Source organism: Symsagittifera roscoffensis, chromosome 1, assembly GCF_963678635.1.
Source record: "Symsagittifera roscoffensis chromosome 1, txSymRosc1.1, whole genome shotgun sequence".
NCBI classification, from domain to species: domain Eukaryota; kingdom Metazoa; phylum Xenacoelomorpha; order Acoela; family Convolutidae; genus Symsagittifera; species Symsagittifera roscoffensis.
Window position 1 is genome coordinate 90,068,823 of NC_087062.1, and position 25,078 is coordinate 90,093,900.

Below are 25,078 nucleotides of genomic sequence, written 5' to 3' on the forward strand. Positions count from 1 at the left end.
AACTGAAATTAGAAGTCGATCATGTTTTCATAGAAGTTTACACTTTAGCTGCTTTATAGTGAAAATTACCTTCCTTTTAACAAAAGAAATGAGCTGAAATTGAAAAGAACTCAAAAGTCAACCCACAAAAAGTAAACTTGAGCCTGAACAAATTTTGACTTTTCCTGAAAAAAAACTTATCACGACCTATATAAAAGTCTAAACTGCGTTCATTAACTATTGTAAAAATAACTTTTAAGTGATTAATTACATCTAGTTACTGAGACCAGGGACCTCGGTCCACTCACAGGAGAAAAAATCAACATTATTTTTCAGATAAAAGTCGAAAATTGAAATAATAGAAATTCGTATCAAGAACCTTGACTGTACTCAAACACCTCTTTTTATAAGAATGCGAGGCTTTATAAGAACATCATTGCTGATTTTGTTACATGGTATCCAGAAGATAAAAGAGAAGGAGTTAGTCGTTACAAGGAATAAATTTCGTATATTTTTAACCAAGTTCTTCACGTTATGTGCTATAGGGGAAAATAGTAAACAAGTTCCAGTTAGCCTCTGTGACCGGATGAATCTCAGGAAAAGGTACTAACCATTTCGGGAGTGATGTCCCGCTGAGGCTGGGCCAGCATCTCATACCCCACCATAAATTTCTGCACTGAGGCGGACCGCAACAGGGGTGGGTAGTAATGCAAATGAAGTTGCCAGTGGGAATACTCCCCCTCCTCCTCTTTTTCCCCATAACCATCTCCGGTGGGTGCACCATGAAATCCCATCGAGTATGGAAAGGAACACGTGAATAAGTTGTCATACTTGGTCGTCAAATCTTTCATCATGCGGGCTAGAGAATCCCGCTCTGAATGGCTCAAGTCAGTCAGTCTGAGTCTGTGACTCAGAGGTAGGACTATGGTCTCGAAAGGCCATAGCGCCCAGTATGGAACTATGGCCACCCAGTGGTCGTTTTTAACAACTATCCGCTCGTGTTTTTGTAACTCTTTGTTAACATAGTCGATCAACAAATTCGACCCATGTTTGTTTTTGTAATTTCGCAAGCAAGTATCCTGAAAAAAAACCAAGCATGTAAAAATTTTTTCGCTTTTGATTTATAAAGTAACTATAATTAACCTCTTTTGAGCATTCTTGGGGCAAGAAATCACTAGACCAAATCTAAAACAGCGAACAATATCATGAAATCAACACACAGGCGAAACTGCGCTTAACGAACCTTAGCGAGAATACGACAAAAACGAGCTTTATAAAGTGAAACAAGAAAAAATAGAAATAAACCTCGAATTAGTAAAACTTCGCTACACATGGGCTTCGAACGTGCGAACTCGAGAAATGAAGTCTCACGCCCTGACCTCTCGGCCACGAGCGCGTAATCACCGGCAAACACTAATCACAAGAAAGCAGCTACGTATGCTAACAAATTGCCAATGCGATGCAGTAAAAATGGCACCAAATAGCCACAATTTTGCAAGTAATAGTTAATAGTTTGGAATAAAAAAACTGAAGGCATCCACACTAAATTTACATGTCATAAATTGGAAAGCACATTATGTATATATTATGCAATTTGAAAATTGCGAGTTATATTGAGTTTCTGAAATCGCGTTGTTATTATTGTTATGTTGTTTGAAACAAATACATTTTTTTCGGATCATTTGATGAATTTAAAATGCACCCACTGCGTTAACTTATAATTATTCTAATGTCAAAGCACATGCTATCGAAAAGCCGTAAAAGTGCCCCCAAAGTGCCACCAATATTGGCGACTTAGGATAGAAAAAAAGAGCACTAACGCTCAGTAAAGTACGGTAAAGTAAATAGAACAGGTAAAATGAATAGCATTGCCCCTTTTTACTCGCGATAGTGAAGTTTAAATCGAGACTATAAATTAAGACGAGATAGCGAAGCGCTACTTCTTAAGCCCAGGTTGACCAAAATGCTAATCATACAATTTTTATGCAAATCCATAAGTACAGAAAACTGCATGGAAGGTCTATGAGTCTAGTAACTTTTTATACATGAAAGTTCTTTGTACATAAAAGACAGTTCTTTGAAAATTCGATGACAAAAATGACAAAGATGAGCAAAATGTATGAATATTGTATGATTAGTATTGTTTCATAGACTTAATTTATGGAATTGTATGATTAGCATTTTCGTTCTATGGAAGTGAACCCGGAAGTCCACAATTTTCTCACAAAAAAACCATATTACACCGGCTTCATAGGAAAAAAACAGAATCGACAATATAAATTGAACGTGAACAAATCCCTCTTAATTTTGGAACCTCTTTTTCAGAAAATCCAACCACTCTTTATTAATTCAATTTTGTTACTCTTTGCAGGTTATAGAGAAAAAATTCGGGGGATATTTATTTTTCGCTTTACCAAAAAAACTAGTTTTCTTGGCTCTCTTCATCTATTCCCTCACTTATTTAATTGTACCTAGTAAAAAGTAACCACCACAACAAATAATAAAACCAATGGTTAGGCATATGTGGATTTCGTACCTGGTAAAGAATTCCCCCTTTTGTAACCAGGGAAATAATTGAATAGATCCGTTTTCTGACTGCTTTCTGGTTATGATGCAAGTGGTTTTTCGAAGATTGGGAAAAAGCGCAAAAAAGAAAAGCGCAAAAAAGCTGGGAACGTTCAAAATTACATGGATAAATTCAAGAGATGGGCACTAACTTGGCAATGAGGATGAGGATTGGAGCATCCCATAATTTGGCCTGAAATGCAAATTTTCAAATCAACTTCTAACATTGTTAATTCTTTGCGGAACAGATTTGCACGGTCTTCTTTCAAAACAATTTTGTTTCTATTTAGTCTGTCAAAGACACCGAACTCATACACTCAGACAGAGAAACATCAAACTGGGAACATCAAGCTGTCAAAGACACCGAACACAGAGAAAAATTTAGGATTGAGTCCCAGTTCTCAGAGTGGCTGTTGAGAGGTGCTCGCTCACTAGTGCTGTCCAACTACCGCTCCGTGCGGAGACTTTTGCCTGCTGTGTTTCCACCCTGGGCCGGTTCGCCTCTCATCATACAACCTGGTCATGTCGCTTGCACTACACAACCATATTGACATAGAGCTTAGTGTGGACACCAGATCAACACAAGCCACCAACCAACAGTGTCCCACTCTGAGAACCGATCCCACACTCCCTGTCGTCCCAGTAGCTAGACTTACAGAACTACGCCACTAGTTCCGACAACCAATTTCGATCAATGAAAAAGTTGACCATAGAACTATCTTTTTTTTTACTTTTTCTGAATTCTGTTGATTTTTTGAAGAAGATATCATGATGAAAGTTCATACGAGAGTGTTAAAGCCGACAAGGTGAAAGGAAGGATATGATTATTATCTTATTAAAATAACACCAGCAAAATTTTACATGCAAAATTTTGTTTAGCAATTTCCGGTTTTCTTAAGAATTGGTATAAGTACGAAGCAGGCTATTTCACATATTTGGTTTTCACACTTCATTTTAATTGAACGTAAAGAATAAACATATATTCGAATTTTTATTTTTTCCCGAAACATTCTGGCTTTTCGAGAAAAAATCTGATGGAAATAGTTCGGAAACAGAGTTTTTGAAGCCCAGAAAGGTGAAAGATATCATCGCATTAAATGCATCTTACGCAGTTTTTTGCTCGAGTTTCATGACTAAGGCGTACTTAATCTACAATTGCAGCACAAAATAATCTCAATAATCAGACAACCTCTTCAACCTGGAGCTGAAAAAACCTAATATTCAAAACCTGGAAACTTGGTTTTTCAGATAGTTCGGAACCAATTAACATGATCCCCCTAATGCACTGTAAGAAGGTGTTAAGTTGGTTCTTTGTTGGAGTTTTCAACCAATCAGAATCCAGTTTTTATCCGCCTTACTAGGCACTTTCAATCTAACTTAAACAGTGAGTCGGAGGATCTTAACTTGGTTTATTCAGGACATGAGAACATAAATTTAATCTGATATTTAATACATACCCTTGTTTTCGAATATCTGCACCCACTTATAAGTTTTGCCCAGGTGCAACAGTCGATCACACCAGCTGTCAATCACAACCCTGATTTGAAGCTGGCTCATCAGAGGAATGGTCAGGCTGGAATCGGGGTGGAAACACATGACTTCGCTGAAACAATGAAACCAAAATACTCTAGAAACCCTGGACGTCTGGGTTAGATTTGGAAGGAAGATGAGGGTTTCGAAAAGCAAAATTGAATTCAGGGAGGACTTATAACTATGTCTCACTTATATCACAAAAACCGCCAATTCAAACACTTCTGTCAGTTTGCGCCTATATCATATGGTAGCTATGAAAGTATGACGCTGTAACTGTTTCCCTTTGTAAGATAGTGTAGCGCCTCAAAAAAGTGAACTTACCAGTACCCATAGGCGGATTTGTTGACAAATAGATCATCATCGCTTTCTTCCCTTTCGAAGGTTTTCTCGCCACTTTCTAGCCCTGTTCTGGGCAACAGTGCCGGGAAGTCGTTTGGAAATGTATATACTGAATCATAATCCGGGTTCACCTGAGAATTCAAAATTGAGAAAATTAGTAAACCGTTTTAAAATAGTTTCCATTTTCAAAGCACTTTGTTTGCCACGAAAAAACATTTTAAATTTACAACACAGAAGCGAAGCTGCGCTTCTCAAACACTTGCGAAAACACGACCAAAAAGCAGCTCTATCAAGTGAAAAAAGAAAAAAGTAGAAATAAGCCTCGATTAGCAAAAACTCGGCTATGCGTGGGATTCGAATCTGCGACATACTGCAGTCCAGAGCTTTTGAATCTCACGCACTATCCACACAGCTACGCAAGTTTAACAATCCATAAGCACTAATCACAAATAAAGCAGCTACATATGCTTATAAATTGCCAATGCCATTCAGCAAAAGTGAAAAGTGGCACCAAATACAAATAGACTCAGTTTTGCAAGTAATAATTTGGAATATATCAAACTGAACGCATCCCCATTAACTTGCACGTAGCAAATCGCAAATCATAAAGCCACATTTTGTATAAGTTACGCATTTCAAAAACTGCGAAATTTATTGAGTTAGAACATTTCTGAACTCGAGTTTTCATTATTGTTATGTTGTTCGAAACAAAATTTGTTTTTCGGTTCATTTGATGAATTAAAAATTCACCAACTGTGTCAACTTATTACGATTCAAATCTCAAAACATATTCTATTAAAACGCTGCAAAGGCGCCCATAAAAGTGGCACCAATATGTGCGACTTAGGTTGGTTAAAAAGAAGAATCGTACTAATACACTCGCCACTTGCAGTAAAATAAAACGCAGGTAATCATTATCGCTTACACTCATTGGTCTCACATCCATTTTATACATTTTAGCCAAATTCTAAAGAGAATTAGAACTCAAGCAGAAAAGGCTTGAGCATACAAAAGGTAGGCAGTACAGCCGGAAATCAAATGACTTTCGAACTAAACATTAGCTGGAAAATTCAAATGATGTACAAATCAGGCCAGGTACCGATATAATTTGGGGAAAATTCAAGTTGAGCAGATACCACGAGCTGAAAAACGTTTCGTAACGATCAGCTGTAAGAAAGTATACTTGAAAAAGTCGTTGAGAGGTAAAAATCTAGTGCACGACCACAAGACAATTGCTACTGCAAATGCAAGCGAAAGCTTAGTGTCAAAAAAAGCGATCCAAAATTTCATTCACGCTTCACTTTTTCTTTCTATTGCTCTATTCTTCTTAACGATACGCCTCTAACTTTTGGCAAAACATCAAAATACAATCAATGAAAAAAAGCACAGTCTCAAAAAATGGTCTTCCTTTTTTCAAATCTTATATGTTAAAAGAATATCAGAAGAATTAAAGCCATGTTTTAGCTGTAATAAGGACCAATGTCTATAAAAAAATGTATTTGAAAACTAACCAGCAGAAGGGATACTGGTAAAAAAATAAGTTTTATCTCGGCCAAATGATAATGCACTCATATGCAAGCATGCAAAAAAATACAGTTTATAAAATTCATATGGACTGGGATATTTTTCTACGAATAATCCAGTCATGTTAACTCTATGCATGCTTCGACTGTACAATCCTTATTTACATGTCCACATTGCTCCGATTCCCGGGCACCTACAAGTAACCAACAAAAAGTTTAGTTTTTAATTCGTTTTGTAAACAATCCAACTGCCTCTTTGCACCGTCATAGCTCAGTGCTTTCTGTGAAATTCAGCTATAGTGTGAGCATCTAGAGCTCTCCAAAAACTGTTAGGAGAAGATAGTTCTGAGTGGGGGTTAAGAAGAATGGACGGAAGAGTAAGCTGGAGTTGAGATAGCAGGATATGGGGAGGGTGAGAGCAAATCCTTATCAGCAGCACTAATAAGTGATAAAGTACTGAATTTTCGAAGCTTCTAGGTCGAATTTTCTTTTGGATCAAGTTGACATTCCCCCACATAGACCAAGTTAAGATCTTTCACCCCAGCATTTAATTCGCATTAAATTTGGTAAACGGTGCATGTAAAATGCTCGATTCTGATTGGATGAAAATTTCTAACTTTGAACCAAGTAAACATCACCCCAAACGGCTTTGGACGGGGGAGGGGGGGGGAGAGGTGAGGGGGGGGGGAAAGAGTATGTTATTTTGGTCCTTTCTTTTTCTAGCCTAAGTGAGTACTAATATACTAACTTCGTAAGTGTAAAGAAGCGAGGCGTAGCCACTTGCAATAAAATAAACTGAGCTACAGTGGTGATTTAAATTATCCGAACAAAATGAGCATAGCTTGAAATTTAAAACGCGTTTTTTCAAATTGGGTTGAGTTCAGACAAAAAAAATGGCGACAAAGCTTGCTTAAAATCTCAGCAGATTTGAAAAAAAAAACTGGATCAATAGGTAGTTCCACAAAAACTTTTGTTGAAAAAGGAAAAACCAAGAAAAAAAACTCAAAAACAACACTTTACTGGAAGAAATCGAAAGAGTCGGAGCATCAAAAGCTACGCTTACGATGAAACAAATAAACTAGAAAAAAGCTGTGAAATTTTAAAAAATATATATTAAATTGCTTTTTTTTCTGGTTTTTTAGCAGGTAATCATTATCGCTTACACTCATTGGTCTCACATCCATTTTATACATTTTAGCCAAATTCTAAAGAGAATTACAACTCAAGAAGAAAAGGCTTGAGCATACAAAAGGTAGGCAGTACAGCCGGAAATCAAATGACTTTCGAACTAAACATTAGCTGGAAAATTCAAATGATGTACAAATCAGGCCAGGTACCGATATAATTTGGGGAAAATTCAAGTTGAGCAGATACCACGAGCTGAAAAACGTTTCGTAACGATCAGCTGTAAGAAAGTATACTTGAAAAAGTCGTTGAGAGGTAAAAATCTAGTGCACGACCACAAAACAATTGCTACTGCAAATGCAAGCGAAAGCTTAGTGTCAAAAAAAGCGATCCAAAATTTCATTCACGCTTCACTTTTTCTTTCTATTGCTCTATTCTTCTTAACGATACGCCTCTAACTTTTGGCAAAACATCAAAATACAATCAATGAAAAAAAGCACAGTCTCAAAAAATGGTCTTCCTTTTTTCAAATCTTATATGTTAAAAGAATATCAGAAGAATTAAAGCCATGTTTTAGCTGTAATAAGGACCAATGTCTATAAAAAAATGTATTTGAAAACTAACCAGCAGAAGGGATACTGGTAAAAAAATAAGTTTTATCTCGGCCAAATGATAATGCACTCATATGCAAGCATGCAAAAAAATACAGTTTATAAAATTCATATGGACTGGGATATTTTTCTACGAATAATCCAGTCATGTTAACTCTATGCATGCTTCGACTGTACAATCCTTATTTACATGTCCACATTGCTCCGATTCCCGGGCACCTACAAGTAACCAACAAAAAGTTTAGTTTTTAATTCGTTTTGTAAACAATCCAACTGCCTCTTTGCACCGTCATAGCTCAGTGCTTTCTGTGAAATTCAGCTATAGTGTGAGCATCTAGAGCTCTCCAAAAACTGTTAGGAGAAGATAGTTCTGAGTGGGGTTTAAGAAGAATGGACGGAAGAGTAAGCTGGAGTTGAGATAGCAGGATATGGGGAGGGTGAGAGCAAATCCTTATCAGCAGCACTAATAAGTGATAAAGTACTGAATTTTCGAAGCTTCTAGGTCGAATTTTCTTTTGGATCAAGTTGACATTCCCCCACATAGACCAAGTTAAGATCTTTCACCCCAGCATTTAATTCGCATTAAATTTGGTAAACGGTGCATGTAAAATGCTCGATTCTGATTGGATGAAAATTTCTAACTTTGAACCAAGTAAACATCACCCCAAACGGCTTTGGACGGGGGAGGGGGGGGGGGGAGAGGTGAGGGGGGGGGGGAAAGAGTATGTTATTTTGGTCCTTTCTTTTTCTAGCCTAAGTGAGTACTAATATACTAACTTCGTAAGTGTAAAGAAGCGAGGCGTAGCCACTTGCAATAAAATAAACTGAGCTACAGTGGTGATTTAAATTATCCGAACAAAATGAGCATAGCTTGAAATTTAAAACGCGTTTTTTCAAATTGGGTTGAGTTCAGACAAAAAAAATGGCGACAAAGCTTGCTAAAAATCTCAGCAGATTTGAAAAAAAACTGGATCAATAGGTAGTTCCACAAAAACTTTTGTTGAAAAAGGAAAAACCAAGAAAAAAAACTCAAAAACAACACTTTACTGGAAGAAATCGAAAGAGTCGGAGCATCAAAAGCTACGCTTACGATGAAACAAATAAACTAGAAAAAAGCTGTGAAATTTTTAAAAATATATATTAAATTGCTTTTTTTTCTGGTTTTTTAGCAGGTAATCATTATCGCTTACACTCATTGGTCTCACATCCATTTTATACATTTTAGCCAAATTTCTAAAGAGAATTAGAACTCAAGCAGAAAAAGCTTGAGCATAGAAAAGGTAGCCATTACAGCTGGAAATCAAATGACTTTCGAACTAAACGATAGCTGGAAATTTCAGTTGATGTACAAATCAGGTCATGTACCGATTTAACTCGGGGAAAGTTGAACTTGAGCAGATAACACGAGCTGAAAGACGTGCCGTAACGATCATCTGCAAGAACGTATACTTGAAAAAGTCGTTGAGAGGAAAAAATCTGGTGCACGACCACAAAACACTTGCTGCTGCAAATGCAAGCAAAAACTTAGTGTCAAGAAAAACCGTTCCAAAATTTTGTTCGCGTTTCACTTTTTCTTTCTATCGCTCTATTGCTCTTAACGATAGGCCTCTGATTTTTTGCAAAAACACCAAAATACAATCAATGAACAAAAACACAGTCTCAAAAATGGTCTTCCTTTTTTCAAATTTTATATGTTAAAAAAATGTCAGAAAAATTAAAGCCACGTTTTAGCCGTAATAAGGACCAATGTCTAAAAAATTGATGTATTTAAAAACTAACCAGAACAAGGGATACTGGTTATAAATTCTTCAAGATACATCTCGGCAAAATGAAAATGCACTCATATGCAAGCTTGCGAAAATATACACTTTATAAAATTCATATGAACTGTGATATTTGTCTACGAATATTCCAGTCATGTTAATTCTATGCATGCTTCGACTGAACAATCCTTATTTTTATGTCCACATTGCTCCGAATCCCGGGTACCTACAAATAACCAACAAATAGTTTAGTTTTTAACCGTTTTGTAAACAACCCAACTGCCTGTTTGCACCGTCATCGTTCAGTGCTTTTTGTGAAATTCAGCTATAGTGTGAGCATCTAGAGCTCTCCAAAAACTGATAGGAGAAGGTAGCAGGATATGGGGAGGGTGAAAGCAAATCCTTCATCAGCAGCACTGACAAGTGATAAAGTTCTAAATTTTCGAAGCTAACATACCACCCCCCCCCCCCTCCACATTTTGAGAGGTTTTGACAAAGGATTGAGTTGGCGAAATTAAAAGCGATAAATTCAAAAAGTTCGGAAGAGCTCGCAAAGCTTATAGAAAACTCTTTCAAGTTGAAAGACAGCATGCATGGCTTGGTTTCCCCCAACTTATTGTTAAACACAACTGTCAATTATTTAAGCCCTGTCGCCATTTAGCTGATAGATGGCTGACTCCCTCGGTGGAACCCTTCATAGGCGAAGGACCGAATGAACGGTGAGAATAAAATATCAGACAATCAGATTTCAGTATTCCAAAAATTAGAAAGAACGCGTGAAAACTCAAAAAAAGTAAACAGTTACATGAACTTTTTATTGATATTTGCCGAATACAAACGTTGCAGAAAGATTTAAAGTTGTCAGTGACCGAGGGCGACTTGGAATTTTTTTTTATATCTCAAGGGTTTCGTTATAAAAGAAGCAAACTATTGGTTCATATAACTCTTGTAGTTGAACGGTAATTGACTTATTTTAATATGACTGTTTTGAAACTATTTTTGTTACTTATTTACTATTGGCTATTTTGAAACATAGCCAACAGACAGTTGGAAAAGAGTCAACGAACGCGAGTAAACAAAAAAATACTGACTTGTTTTTGAAAGAAACCTAAAAGTTCGAATTTCTAAGAAAAAGATGCCCTTGAAGCTCTTTGAATTCCTACAACAATGAAGGATAGTTTTTTTTGATAATATTATTCCAATCAGAGAAAACTGGATCAAAAAGTAAACTTTTTTTTATTTAACTGGGAAATATGAAAATTGAAATCTACTTTCGAAATAAAAAATTGATCAAGTTTTTTGTGGCCTTTACTTTTTGCTGTTCGATAGTAGGGTTTGCTTTACTTTTGACAAGAAAATGAGCTGTCTTTCAAAAGAAATCAAAAATCAAATTGCGAAAAAATCAAAAATGAGCCTGAACAAATTTTAAAACTAATCCTGAAAGAGAACTTTAAAAAAAATAATAATCGCGACCTAAATAAGAGTCTGAAGAACACTCATCCACTCTTAATTACAAAAAAAGATGGCCTTGAAGCTGTTTGAATTTCTAGAACAACTTATGATTGAAACTTTTTTTTACAAAATCAACTCAATTTGAGAAAACTGGTTTAATGAATACAGTTTTTCTTCGGCTTGGAAATCTGAAAAATAAAATCCACTCTCGACATTAGAAGTCGTTTACGTTTCTTGTACTCGATAGAGGAGTTTGCCCTCCTTTAACAAATGAAACAAATTGAAATTTTAAGGGAATCAAAAGTCAAACTGCAAAAAATCCTATTTGAGCGTGAACAAATTTTAAGAATTTTTGCTGAAAAAAATCATTTATATAAGATACTGCTCGCATTGCGTGCAAAACATGACGAGTAGTGGTTATTCAAAATTTGAAAAACCTTTCACATTGCAGAAGTCATTCGGGAATTTTGTAAATTTGGCATTCTTCACTTGGAAAAAAAAACAAAGAAACTTATATCTAAAAATATGAAAAAAGCGGAAAAGTATTTGACCTCTGCAGTTCAGAAATAGAAAAAGCGACAAAAGAATAAAAAACAATTTATGCCAATTTTTCCCTGTCAAACTTAAGTTACATGGGGTATAAAAAATCTAAAGTCGTAAATTTTCGAAATTTATTGCTTACTACTTAATCAATTTTGAAGTCATGGTTCACTCGATTTTAATGAAATTTTAAATGATAAAAAATTTCCGGCGAACCAGGGGCAGATTTAGGGGGGAGGGGTTGCGGATTTAGCAATTTAACCCCCTGTCGACCCAAAGGGTCCCCTTTTGGTTTTCAGAAATCCGTTTTTGGCCGACCGACCCTAAATTTTTTCTAAAGGCCCTTTGGCGCCAATATATACGTTTTTTTTTTCAAAAAGTCCCCAAAAAAGCTTTTCTGACTTGTTTTTTTCCCAAAATTTGCCTGCGGCGCAAAAGTTTTAAGAATTGACCAAAAAGGTATTTTTAGTGCTTTAGGAGAGCTCGGAAAATCAATTTGGTTGGTCTAAAAAAATTTTTTTTTTAAAATTTCGCCCCCTTGAGAAAATCCTAGATCCGCCCCTGCAGCGAACAATGAAAAAGAATAAATTAATATCTCAAAAAACTTATAAACTTCAAAAATCATAGTACCACTGAGTAAAAAAAACAATAACCGATTATTTTAAACCAAAAAACACTACATTGTTAAAAATAAAGATTACTCTAACAAGGAAAACACGGATAAGTCTAAGCTGAGAGCTCGTAAGTAGACGAGAGTTAACCAAAAAAAAATGTCACCAAAAAATTAACAAAGCAATTTAGTTAAAGTAATTAACCGGCAATTTAAACTATTAAAATTCGAAGCATGAAAAAAGAAATTACAGCGAGTTTACTTTAGACAATTTTTTCACAGGAAAAACGTCTTATATTTGATACCGAATAGATATCGTATTTAATTTGATACCAATTTTTATTCGCAAGTGGAAAAAACTCCATGCTCACTCATGGAGAATATAAATTTGTTTAAGACTAGCACGAAATGTGTTAGTAATCTTATAATTAACACAGATGCCAATTTTCACAGAGAACTGAACTACTTGAACAAAAAATATATTAATGATCAAAATTACAGGAGGATAGGAAAGAAAACGTTTGAACATGCCTGGCCGTTTGAGCGAACACCTCCTGGTGCCAATTGGTTTGGTTGTGAATCAGCTGTCACAACCTTTCCAGTCGATCGACCTTGAGACGAACTCTGCAGCTGGTCCTTCTTGGGCTGTTCATGCACCTTCCCCTGCCAGGGTCTTTTAGCCCGGTTAGGACAGACAAGAACCCAAGTGTCCGTGAGAGGGTTGTACCTCTGGTGGGGGCCTATCTTGACCCCTGATAAAAAATATTACGATCTGATTACGATAGTCAATTGAAAAACTAGCTACATCAGGCTGAATTCGAAAAAGAGGAGCAGTTTATCCGATAAGAGCGTGGCAAAATTTGTTCGAGAGCAAAGTCAGATATTTTGAAAACTCGAGATATTTCGAAAAAAAAATCGGGCAAAGCCGAACAAGTTTGAACAAAGACTCACAATGCCTGGTAAAATCGAACAAATTTGAACTGAGTCGAACAATGTCCAAAAAAGTCGAACCAACTTGTTCAAAGTCAAACTATGTCCTGTAAAGTCGAACAATGTCCGGTATAACCGAACAAAGTCGAGCAATGTCGCATATATAGAAAGCAAACACAAGGGTAAACTAACTGAAAAGTGGTAAGATCCAGGCTGTTTGCTTTCGTTCCTAAGCCGAAAACAATACTCTCGTTTACCTTTTAAACTTTTCTGCATGCAATGAAAAAAGCCAAAATCGGATATATATTTTTTGCTTTTTATGATGGTAATCAGAGCTAATTCAAGTTGCCTACCAGCCTTTAAAAATTTCTCGAGACTAAAACAAAAAAATTCCAATAGTTCCACCCAAAATCAGAAGATAGTCTATTCGCAATACAAAATCAACTCAATTTGAGAAAACTGGTTCAATGAATACAGTTTTTCTTCGGCTTGGAAATCTGAAAAATAAAATCCCTTCTCGACATTAGAAGTCGTTTACGTTTCTTGTGCTCGATAGAGGAGTTTGCCCTCCTTTAACAAATGAAACAAATTGAAATTTTAAGGGAATCAAAAGTCAAACTGCAAAAAATCCTATTTGAGCGTGAAAAAATTTCAAGAATTTTTGCTGAAAAAAATCATTTGTATAAGATACTGCTCGCATTGCTTGCAAAACATGACGAGTAGTGGTTATTCAAAAATTGAAAAACCTTTCACATTGCAGAAGTCATTCGGGAATTTCGTAAATTTGGCACTCTTCACTTGGAAAAAAAACAAAGAAACTTATATCTAAAAATAAGAAAAAGGCGGAAAAGTATTTGACATCTGCAGTTCAGAAATAATAAAAAAAAAGCGAAAAAAGAATAAAAAACAATTTATGCCAATTTTTCCCTGTCAAATTTAAGTTACATGGGGTATACAAAATCTAAAGTCGTAAATTTCCGAAATTTATTGCTTACTACTTAATCAATTTTGAGGTCATGGTTCACTCGATTTTAAAGAAATTTTACAAGATAAAAAATTTCCGGCGAACCAGGGGCAGATTTAGGGGGGGGGGGGGTTGCGGATTTAGCAATTTAACCCCCTGTCGACCCAAAGGGTCCCCTTTTGGTTTTCAGAAATCCGTTTTTGGCCGACCGACCCTAAATTTTTTCTAAAGGCCCTTTGGCGCCAATATATACGTTTTTTTTTTTCAAAAAGTCCCCAAAAAAGCTTTTCTGACTTGTTTTTTTTTCCCAAAATTTGCCTGCGGCGCAAAAATTTTAAAAATTGACCAAAAAGGTATTTTTAGTGCTTTAGGAGAGCTCGGAAAATCAATTTGGTTGGTCTAAAAAAATTTTTTTTTTAAAATTTCGCCCCCTTGAGAAAATCCTAGATCCGCCCCTGCAGCGAACAATGAAAAAGAATAAATTAATATCTCAAAAAACTTATAAACTTCAAAAATCATAGTACCACTGAGTAAAAAAAACAATAACCGATTATTTTAAACCAAAAAACACTACATTGTTAAAAATAAAGATTACTCTAACAAGGAAAACACGGATAAGTCTAAGCTGAGAGCTCGTAAGTAGACGAGAGTTAACCAAAAAAAAATGTCACCAAAAAATTAACAAAGCAATTTAGTTAAAGTAATTAACCGGCAATTTAAACTATTAAAATTCGAAGCATGAAAAAAGAAATTACAGCGAGTTTACTTTAGACAATTTTTTCACAGGAAAAACGTCTTATATTTGATACCGAATAGATATCGTATTTAATTTGATACCAATTTTTATTCGCAAGTGGAAAAAACTCCATGCTCACTCATGGAGAATATAAATTTGTTTAAGACTAGCACGAAATGTGTTAGTAATCTTATAATTAACACAGATGCCAATTTTCACAGAACTGAACTACTTGAACAAAAAATATATTAATGATCAAAATTACAGGAGGATAGGAAAGAAAACGTTTGAACATGCCTGGCCGTTTGAGCGAACACCTCCTGGTGCCAATTGGTTTGGTTGTGAATCAGCTGTCACAACCTTTCCAGTCGATCGACCTTGAGACGAACTCTGCAGCTGGTCCTTCTTGGGCTGTTCATGCACCTTCCCCTGCCAGGGTCTTTTAGCCCGGTTAGGACAGACAAGAACCCAAGTGTCCGTGAGAGGGTTGTACCTCTGGTGGGGGCCTATCTTGACCCCTGATAAAAAATATTACGATCTGATTACGATAGTCAATTGAAAAACTAGCTACATCAGGCTGAATTCGAAAAAGAGGAGCAGTTTATCCGATAAGAGCGTGGCAAAATTTGTTCGAGAGCAAAGTCAGATATTTTGAAAACTCGAGATATTTCGAAAAAAAAAATCGGGCAAAGCCGAACAAGTTTGAACAAAGACTCACAATGCCTGGTAAAATCGAACAAATTTGAACTGAGTCGAACAATGTCCAAAAAAGTCGAACCAACTTGTTCAAAGTCAAACTATGTCCTGTAAAGTCGAACAATGTCCGGTATAACCGAACAAAGTCGAGCAATGTCGCATATATAGAAAGCAAACACAAGGGTAAACTAACTGAAAAGTGGTAAGATCCAGGCTGTTTGCTTTCGTTCCTAAGCCGAAAACAATACTCTCGTTTACCTTTTAAACTTTTCTGCATGCAATGAAAAAAGCCAAAATCGGATATATATTTTTTGCTTTTTATGATGGTAATCAGAGCTAATTCAAGTTGCCTACCAGCCTTTAAAAATTTCTCGAGACTAAAACAAAAAAATTCCAATAGTTCCACCCAAAATCAGAAGATAGTCTATTCGCAATACAAAATCAACTCAATTTGAGAAAACTGGTTCAATGAATACAGTTTTTCTTCGGCTTGGAAATCTGAAAAATAAAATCCCTTCTCGACATTAGAAGTCGTTTACGTTTCTTGTGCTCGATAGAGGAGTTTGCCCTCCTTTAACAAATGAAACAAATTGAAATTTTAAGGGAATCAAAAGTCAAACTGCAAAAAATCCTATTTGAGCGTGAAAAAATTTCAAGAATTTTTGCTGAAAAAAATCATTTGTATAAGATACTGCTCGCATTGCTTGCAAAACATGACGAGTAGTGGTTATTCAAAAATTGAAAAACCTTTCACATTGCAGAAGTCATTCGGGAATTTCGTAAATTTGGCACTCTTCACTTGGAAAAAAAACAAAGAAACTTATATCTAAAAATAAGAAAAAGGCGGAAAAGTATTTGACATCTGCAGTTCAGAAATAATAAAAAAAAAGCGAAAAAAGAATAAAAAACAATTTATGCCAATTTTTCCCTGTCAAATTTAAGTTACATGGGGTATACAAAATCTAAAGTCGTAAATTTCCGAAATTTATTGCTTACTACTTAATCAATTTTGAGGTCATGGTTCACTCGATTTTAAAGAAATTTTACAAGATAAAAAATTTCCGGCGAACCAGGGGCAGATTTAGGGGGGGGGGGTTGCGGATTTAGCAATTTAACCCCCTGTCGACCCAAAGGGTCCCCTTTTGGTTTTCAGAAATCCGTTTTTGGCCGACCGACCCTAAATTTTTTCTAAAGGCCCTTTGGCGCCAATATATACGTTTTTTTTTTCAAAAAGTCCCCAAAAAAGCTTTTCTGACTTGTTTTTTTTTTCCCAAAATTTGCCTGCGGCGCAAAAATTTTAAAAATTGACCAAAAAGGTATTTTTAGTGCTTTAGGAGAGCTCGGAAAATCAATTTGGTTGGTCTAAAAAATTTTATTTTTTTGAAATTTCGCCCCCTTGAGAAAATCCTTGATCCGCCCCTGCAGCGAACAATGAAAAAGAATAAATTAATATCTCAAAAAACTTATAAATTTCAAAAATCATAGGAACACTGAGTAAAAAAAACAAAAACCGATTATTTTAACCCAAAAAACACTACATTGTTAAAAATAAAGTTTACTCTAACAAGGAAAACACGGATAAGTCTAGGCTGAGAGCTCGTAAGTAGACGAGAGTTAACCGAAAAAAAAACTGTCACCAAAAAATTAACAAAGCAATTTAGTTAAAGTAATTAACCGGCAATTTAAACTATTAAAATTCAAAGCATGAAAAAAGAAATTACAGCGAGTTTACTTTAGACAATTTTTTCACAGGAAAAACGTCTTTTATCTGATACCGAATAGATATCGAATTTAATTTGATACCAATTTTTATTCGCAAGTGGAAAAAACTCCAAGCTCACTCGTGGAGAATAAATTTGTTTAAGACGAGCACGAAATGTGTTAGTAATCTTATAATTAACACAGATGCCAATTTTCATAGAGAACTGAACTAGAAAGCAAACACAAGGGTAAACTAACTGAAAAGTGGTAAGATCCAGGCTGTTTGCTTTCGTTCCTAAGCCGAAAACAATACTCTCGTTTACCCTTTAAACTTTTCTGCATGCAATGAAAAAAGCCAAAATCGGATATATATTTTTTGCTTTTTATGATGGTAATCAGAGCTAATTCAAGTTGCTTACAAGCCTTTAAAAATTTCTCGAGACTAAAACAAAAAAAAATCTAATAGTTCCACCCAAAATCAGAAGATAGTCTATTCGCAATACAAAATCAACTCAATTTGAGAAAACTGGTTCAATGAATACAGTTATTCTTCGGCTTGGAAATCTGAAAAATAAAATCCCTTCTCGACATTAGAAGTCGTTTACGTTTCTTGTACTCGATAGAGGAGTTTGCCCTCCTTTAACAAAATAAACAAATTGAAATTTTAAGGGAATCAAAAGTCAAACTGCAAAAAATCCTATTTGAGCGTGAACAAATTTTAAGAATTTTTGCTGAAAAAAATCATTTATATAAGATACTGCTCGCATTGCGTGCAAAACATGACGAGTAGTGGTTATTCAAAAATTGAAAAACCTTTCACATTGCAGAAGTCATTCGGGAATTTTGTAAATTTGGCATTCTTCACTTGGAAAAAAAAACAAAGAAACTTATATCTAAAAATAAGAAAAAGGCGGAAAAGTATTTGACCTCTGCAGTTCAGAAATAGAAAAAGCGACAAAAGAATAAAAAACAATTTATGCCAATTTTTCCCTGTCAAACTTAAGTTACATGGGGTATACAAAATCTAAAGTCGGAAATTTTCGAAATTTTTTGCTTACTACTTAATCAATTTTGAGGTCATGGTTCACTCGACTTTAAAGAAATTTTACAAGATAAAAAATTTCCGGCGAACCAGGGGCAGATTTAGGGGGGGGGGGGGGGTTGCGGATTTAGCAATTTAACCCCCTGCCGACCCAAAGGGTCCCCTTTTGGTTTTCAGAAATCCGTTTTTGGCCGACCGACCCTAAATTTTTTCTAAAGGCTAATTGGCGCCAATATACACGTTTTTTTTTCAAAAAGTCCCAAAAAAAGCTTTTCTGACTTGTTTTTTTTCCCCAAAATTTGCCTGCGGCGCAGAAACTTTAAAAATTGACCAAAAAGGTATTTTAAGTGCTTTAGGAGAGCTCGGAAAATCAATTTGGTTGGTCTAAAAAAATTTTTTTTTGAAATTTCGCCTCCTTGAGAAAATCCTAGATCCGCCCCTGCAGCGAACAATGAAAAAGAACAAATTAAAATCTCAAAAAACTTATAATCATAGTGCCACTGAGTAAAAAAAACAATAACCGATTATTTTAAACCAAAAAAACACTACATTGTTGAAAATAAAGTTTACTCTAACAAGGAAAACACGGATAAGTCTAAGCTGAGAGCTCGTAAGTAGACGAGAGTTAACCAAAAAAACATGTCACCAAAAAATTAACAAAGCAATTTAGTTCAAGTAATTAACCGGCAATTTAAACTATTAAAATTCGAAGCATGAAAAAAGAAATTACAGCGAGTTTACTTTAGACAATTTTTTCACAGGAAAAACGTCTTATATTTGATACCGAATAGATATCGTATTTAATTTGATACCAATTTTTATTCGCAAGTGGAAAAAACTCCATGCTCACTCATGGAGAATATAAATTTGTTTAAGACGAGCACGAAATGTGTTAGTAATCTTATAATTAACACAGATGCCAATTTTCACAGAGAACTGAACTACTTGAACAAAAAATATATTAATGATCAAAATTACAGGAGGATAGGAAAGAAAACGTTTGAACATGCCTGGCCGTTTGAGCGAACACCTCCTGGTGCCAATTGGTTTGGTTGTGAATCAGCTGTCACAACCTTTCCAGTCGATCGACCTTGAGACGAACTCTGCAGCTGGTCCTTCTTGGGCTGTTCATGCACCTTCCCCTGCCAGGGTCTTTTAGCCCGGTTAGGACAGACAAGAACCCAAGTGCCCGTGAGAGGGTTGTACCTCTGGTGGGGGCCTATCTTGACACCTGATAAAAAAATATTACGATCTGATTACGATAGTCAATTGAAAAACTAGCTACATCAGGCTGAATTCGAAAAAGAGGAGCAGTTTATCCGATGAGAGCGTGGCAAAATTTGTTCGAGAGCAAAGTCAGATATTTTGAAAACTCGAGATATTTCGAAAAAAAAATCGGGCGAAGCCGAACAAGTTTGAACAAAGACTCACAATGCCTGGTAAAATCGAACAAATTTGAACTGAGTCGAACAATGTCCAAAAAAAGTCGAACCAACTTGTTCAAAGTCAAACTATGTCCTGTAAAGTCAAACAATGTCCGGTATAACCGAACAAAGTCGAGCAATGTCGCATATAGAGAGAGCAAACACAAGGGTAAACTAACTGAAACTAAATTTAAGACTTTGAACCGACTGAAAAAAAAGCAAACTTCATGTAGTTCCAGTTCAAAAACAAAAAAAAAACGTTTCTTTGATACGAACTAAAAATTATTCAGAAAAAAAACCTCTTCGACGGGGAATCGAACCCCGGTCTCCAACGTGACAGACTGGGATACTAACCACTATACTACCGAAGATACAATTCATCGAATAGCTTCCAACTTCACGTCATTTGAAATTCTCAAATTATAGAACGACACAATAGAACTCGATCAGCTTTTAGGAACACTGCTGTATACAGCAACATGAAATCCCAACATTTCTTGTAAAAAAACTGCTTTTTCGCATCCGAACATGGTTCCAGCAAAAAAAAACTCAACAAAAAATTATACTTGTAAAATACTTGAAAAAAAAATCAAGCTTTGAATCGACTCAAAAAAAAGCAATTTTCATGTAGTTCCATTTCAAAAACAAAAAAACGTTTTTTCGATACGAACTAAAAATTATTCAGGAGTTGAAAAACTCTTCGGCGGGGAATCCAACCCCGGTCTCCAACGTGACAGGTTGGGATACTCACCGCTTTACTACACTGTACAGTTCGGAGCATATCTGGCAAGCTCGTGTCATATGAAACTCTGAAGTTACAGAATGACACAATAGAACTCGATCAGCGTTCAGGAGTCCTGCTGTATACAGCAACATGAAATCCGATCATTTTTTGAAAAAAGCAGCTTTTTCTCATCCCAACATAGTCCCGGCAAAAAACTCGGAGCAGAATGTCATGGTTGTAAGCTATCTGAAACTAAATTTAAGGCTTTGAAGCAACTGAAAAAAAAACAATTTTCATGTAGTTCCAGTTCAAAAAAAAAAAAAAAAAACGTTTTTTCGATAGGAACTAAAAATTAATCAGGAAATAAAAACCTCTTCGGCGGGTAAACGAACCCGGCTCCAACGTGACAAGCATGGATACCCACCGCTTTACTACACTGTACAGTTCCTAGCAAATCTGCTAAGCTCGCGTCATATGAAATTCTCAAGTTACAGAATGACACAATAGAACTCGATCAGCGTTCAGGAATACTGCTGTATACAGCAATATGAAATCCGATGATTTTTTGAAAAAAGCAGCTTTTTCTCATCTCAATATAGTCCCAGCAAAAAACTCGGAGCAGAAAGTCATGGTTGTAAACTATCTGAAACTAATTTTAAGGCTTTGAACCGACTGAAAAAAAAGCAAACTTCATGTAGTTCCAGGTCAAAAACAAAAAAAAAATTGTTTTTTCGATACGAACTAAAAATTATTCAGGAAATAAAAACCTCTTCGACGGGGAATCGAACCCCGGTCTCCAACGTGACAGTCTGGGATACTCACCACTATACTACCGGAGATACCGTTCGCAGCATATCTGCCAAGTTTGTGTCATTTGAAATTCTCAAATTACAGAACGACACAATAGAACTCGATCAGCGTTTAGGAACCCTGCTGTATACAGCCACATGAAACCCCAACATTTTTTGTAAAAAGAAAACTACTTTTTCGCATCCCAACATAGCTCCAGCAAAAAAGGCTCAGCAAAAATTATACTTGTAAAATACTTGAAAAATCAAGCTTTGAACCGACTAAAAAAAAGCTGTTTTCATGTAGTTCCATATCAAAACAAAAAAAAAACGTTTTTTCGATACGAACTAAAAATTATTCAGGAAATAAAAACTCTTCGGCGGGGAATCGAACCCCGGACTCCAACGTGACAGTCTGGGATACTCACCACTATACTACCGAAGATACAATTCGCAGCATATCTGCCAAGTTTGTGTCATTTGAAATTCTCAAATTATAGAACGTCACAATAGAACTCAATCAGTGTTTAGGAACCCTGCTGTATACAGCCACATGAAATCCCAACATTTTTTGTAAAAAAAACTACTTTTTCGCATCCCAACATAGTTCCAGCAAAAAATGCTCAGCAAAAATTATAATTGTAAAATATTTGAAAAATCAAGCTTTGAACCGACTCAAAAAAAGCAGTTTTCATGTAGTTCCATTTCAAAAACAAAACAACGCATTTTCGATACGAACTAAAAATTATTCAGGAGTTAAAAACCTCTTCGGCGGGGAATCCAAACCCGGTCTCCAACGTGACAATTTGGGATACTCACCGCTTTGCTTTACTGTACAGTTACGAGCATAAGTGCCAAGCTCGTGTCATATGAAGTTACAGAATGACACAATAGAACTCGATCAGCGTTCAGGAATCCTGCTGTATACAGCAACATGAAATCCGATAATTTTGTGAAAAAAGCAGCTTTTTCTCATCCCATTATAGTCCCAGCAAAAAACTCGGAGCAGAAAGTCATGGTTGTAAACTATCTGAAACTAAATTTAAGGCTTTGAACCGACTGAAATAAAGCAAACTTCCTGTAGCTCCAGTTCAAAAACAAAAAAAAACTTTTTTTCGAAACGAACTAAAAAATATTCAGGAAATCAAAATCGCTCCGACGGGGAATCGAACCCCCGTCTCCAACGAGACAGGCTCTGATACTCACCACTATACTACCGTAGATACACTTCAGCGCATATCTTCCATGTCAATTGAAATTCTCAAATTATAGAACGACACAATAGAATTCGATCAGCGTTTAGGAACCCTGCTGTATACAGCAACATGAAATCCGATCATTTTTTGAAAAAAGCAGCTTTTTCTCATCCCAACATAGTCCCAGCAAAAAAACTCGGAGCAGAATGTCATGGTTGTAAGCTATCTGAAACTAAATTTAAGGCTTTGAAGCAACTGAAAAAAAAAAACAGTTTTCATGTAGTTCCAGTTCAAAAACAAAAAAAAACGTTTTTTCGATAGGAACTAAAAATTAATCAGGAAATAAAAACCTCTTCGGCGGGTAAACGAACCCGGCTCCAACGTGACAAGCATGGATACCCACCGCTTTACTACACTGTACAGTTCCTAGCAAATCTGCCAAGCTCGCGTCATATGAAATTCTCAAGTTACAGAATGACACAATAGAACTCGATCAGCGTTCAGGAATCCTGCTGTATACAGCAACATGAAATCCGATCATTTTTTGAAAAAAGCAGCTTTTTCTCATCCCAACTTAGTCCCAGCAAAAAACTCGGAGCAGAATGTCATGGTTGTAAGCTATCTGAAACTAAATTTAAGGCTTTGAAGCAACTGAAAAAAAAAACAATTTTCATGTAGTTCCAGTTCAAAAACAAAAAAAAAACGTTTTTTCGATAGGAACTAAAAATTAATCAGGAAATAAAAACCTCTTAGGCGGATAAACGAACCCGGATCCAACGTGACAAGCATGGATACCCACCGCTTTACTACACTGTACAGTTCCTAGCAAATCTGCTAGGCTCGCGTCATATGAAATTCTCAAGTTACAGAATGACACAATAGAACTCGATCAGCGTTCAGGAATTCTGCTGTATACAGCAATATGAAATCCGATCATTTTTTGAAAAAAGCAGCTTTTTTTCATCCCAATATAGTCCCAGCAAAAAACTCGGAGCAGAAAGTCATTTAAGGCTTTGAACCGACTGAAAAAAAAGCAAACTTCATGTAGTTCCTAGTCAAAAACAAAAAAAAATTGTTTTTTCGATACGAACTAAAAATTATTCAGGAAATAAAAACCTCTTCGACGGGGAATCGAACCCCGGTCTCCAACATGACAGTCTGGGATACTCACCACTATACTACCGGAGATACCGTTCGCAGCATATCTGCCAAGTTTGTGTCATTTGAAATTCTCAAATTATAGAACGACACAATAGAACTCGATCAGGGTTTAGGAACCCTGCTGTATACAGCCACATGAAATCCCAACATTTTTTGTAAAAAAAAACTACTTTTTTGCATCCCAACATAGCTCCAGCAAAAAATGCTCAGCAAAAATTATACTTGTAAAATATTTGAAAAATCAAGCTTTGAACCGACTAAAAAAAAGCAGTTTTCATGTAGTTCCATTTCAAAAACAAAAAAAAACATTTTCGATACGAACTAAAAATTATTCAGGAGTTAAAAATCTCTTCGGCGGGGAATCCAAACCCGGTCTCCAACGTGACAAGTTGGGATACTCACCGCTTTGCTATACTGTACAGTTCCGAGCATAAGTGCCAAGCTCGTGTCCTAAGAAATTCTTAAGTTACAGAATGACACAATAGAACTCGATCAGCGTTCAGGAATCCTGCTGTATGCAGCAACATGAAATCCGATAATTTTCTGAAAAAAGCAGCTTTTTCTCATCCCAACATAGTCCCACCAAACAACTCGAAGCAGAAAGTCATGGTTGTAAACTATCTGAAACTAAATTTAAGGCTTTGAACCGACTGAAAAAAAAGCAAACTTCATGTAGTTCCAAGTCAAAAACAAAAAAAAATTGTTTTTTCGATACGAATTAAAAATTATTCAGGAAATAAAAACCTCTTCGACGGGGAATCGAACCCCGGTCTCCAACGTGACAGTCTGGGATACTCACCACTATACTACCGGAGATACCGTTCGCAGCATATCTGCCAAGTTTGTCTCATTTGAAATTCTCAAATTATAGAACGACACAATAGAACTCGATCAGCGTTTAGGAACCCTGCTGTATACAGCCACATGAAATCCCAACATTTTTTGTAAAAAAAAACTACTTTTTCGCATCCCAACATAGCTCCAGCAAAAAATGCTCAGCAAAAATTATACTTGTAAAATATTTGAAAAATCAAGCTTTGAACCGACTAAAAAAAAGCAGTTTTCATGTAGTTCCATTTCAAAAACAAAAAAACGCATTTTCGATACTAACTAAATTATTCAGGAGTTAAAAACCTCTTCGGCGGGGAATCCAAACCCGGTCTCCAACGTGACAAGTTGGGATACTCACCGCTTTGCTATACTGTACAGTTCCGAGCATAAGTGCCAAGCTCGTGTCCTAAGAAATTCTTAAGTTACAGAATGACACAATAGAACTCGATCAGCGTTCAGGAATCCTGCTGTATACAGCAACATGAAATCCGATAATTTTCTGAAAAAAGCAGCTTTTGCTCATCCCAACATAGTCCCACCAAACAACTCGAAGCAGAAAGTCATGGTTGTAAGCTATCTGAAATTAAATTTAAGGCTTTGAACCGACTGAAAAAAGCAAACTTCATGTAGCTCCAGTTCAAAAACAAAAAAAAACGTTTATTCGAAACGAACTGAAAAATATTCAGGAAATCAAAATCTCTCCGACGGGGAATCGAACCCTGGTCTCCAACGTTACAGGCTCTGATACTCACCACTATACTACCGTAGATACACTTCAGCGCATATCTTCCAAGTTCGTGTCATTTGAAATTCTCAAATTATAGAAGGACACAATAGAATTCGAT

At 36.0% G+C, this 25,078-nt stretch overlaps 1 protein-coding gene and 1 non-coding gene across 2 annotated transcripts in view; both read right to left on the reverse strand.

Annotated features, from left to right (window-relative positions):
• LOC134840571 (galactose-1-phosphate uridylyltransferase-like) overlaps positions 1–25,078 on the reverse strand; it is a 183,820-nt gene that overhangs the window by 1,209 nt on the left and 157,533 nt on the right. The window contains exons 2-8 of the mRNA XM_063856484.1: positions 19,116–19,340; positions 12,572–12,792; positions 4,399–4,547; positions 4,002–4,147; positions 2,697–2,737; positions 1,123–1,164; positions 591–1,058 (exon numbers count right to left, since the gene is read on the reverse strand). Coding sequence (XP_063712554.1) covers positions 591–1,058; positions 1,123–1,164; positions 2,697–2,737; positions 4,002–4,147; positions 4,399–4,547; positions 12,572–12,792; positions 19,116–19,340 — 1,292 coding nt within the window. The remainder of the gene's footprint in view (positions 1–590; positions 1,059–1,122; positions 1,165–2,696; positions 2,738–4,001; positions 4,148–4,398; positions 4,548–12,571; positions 12,793–19,115; positions 19,341–25,078) is intronic.
• On the reverse strand, positions 19,833–19,904 carry Trnad-guc (transfer RNA aspartic acid (anticodon GUC)). The gene has a single exon. It is a non-coding gene; the product is annotated as a tRNA-Asp (tRNA).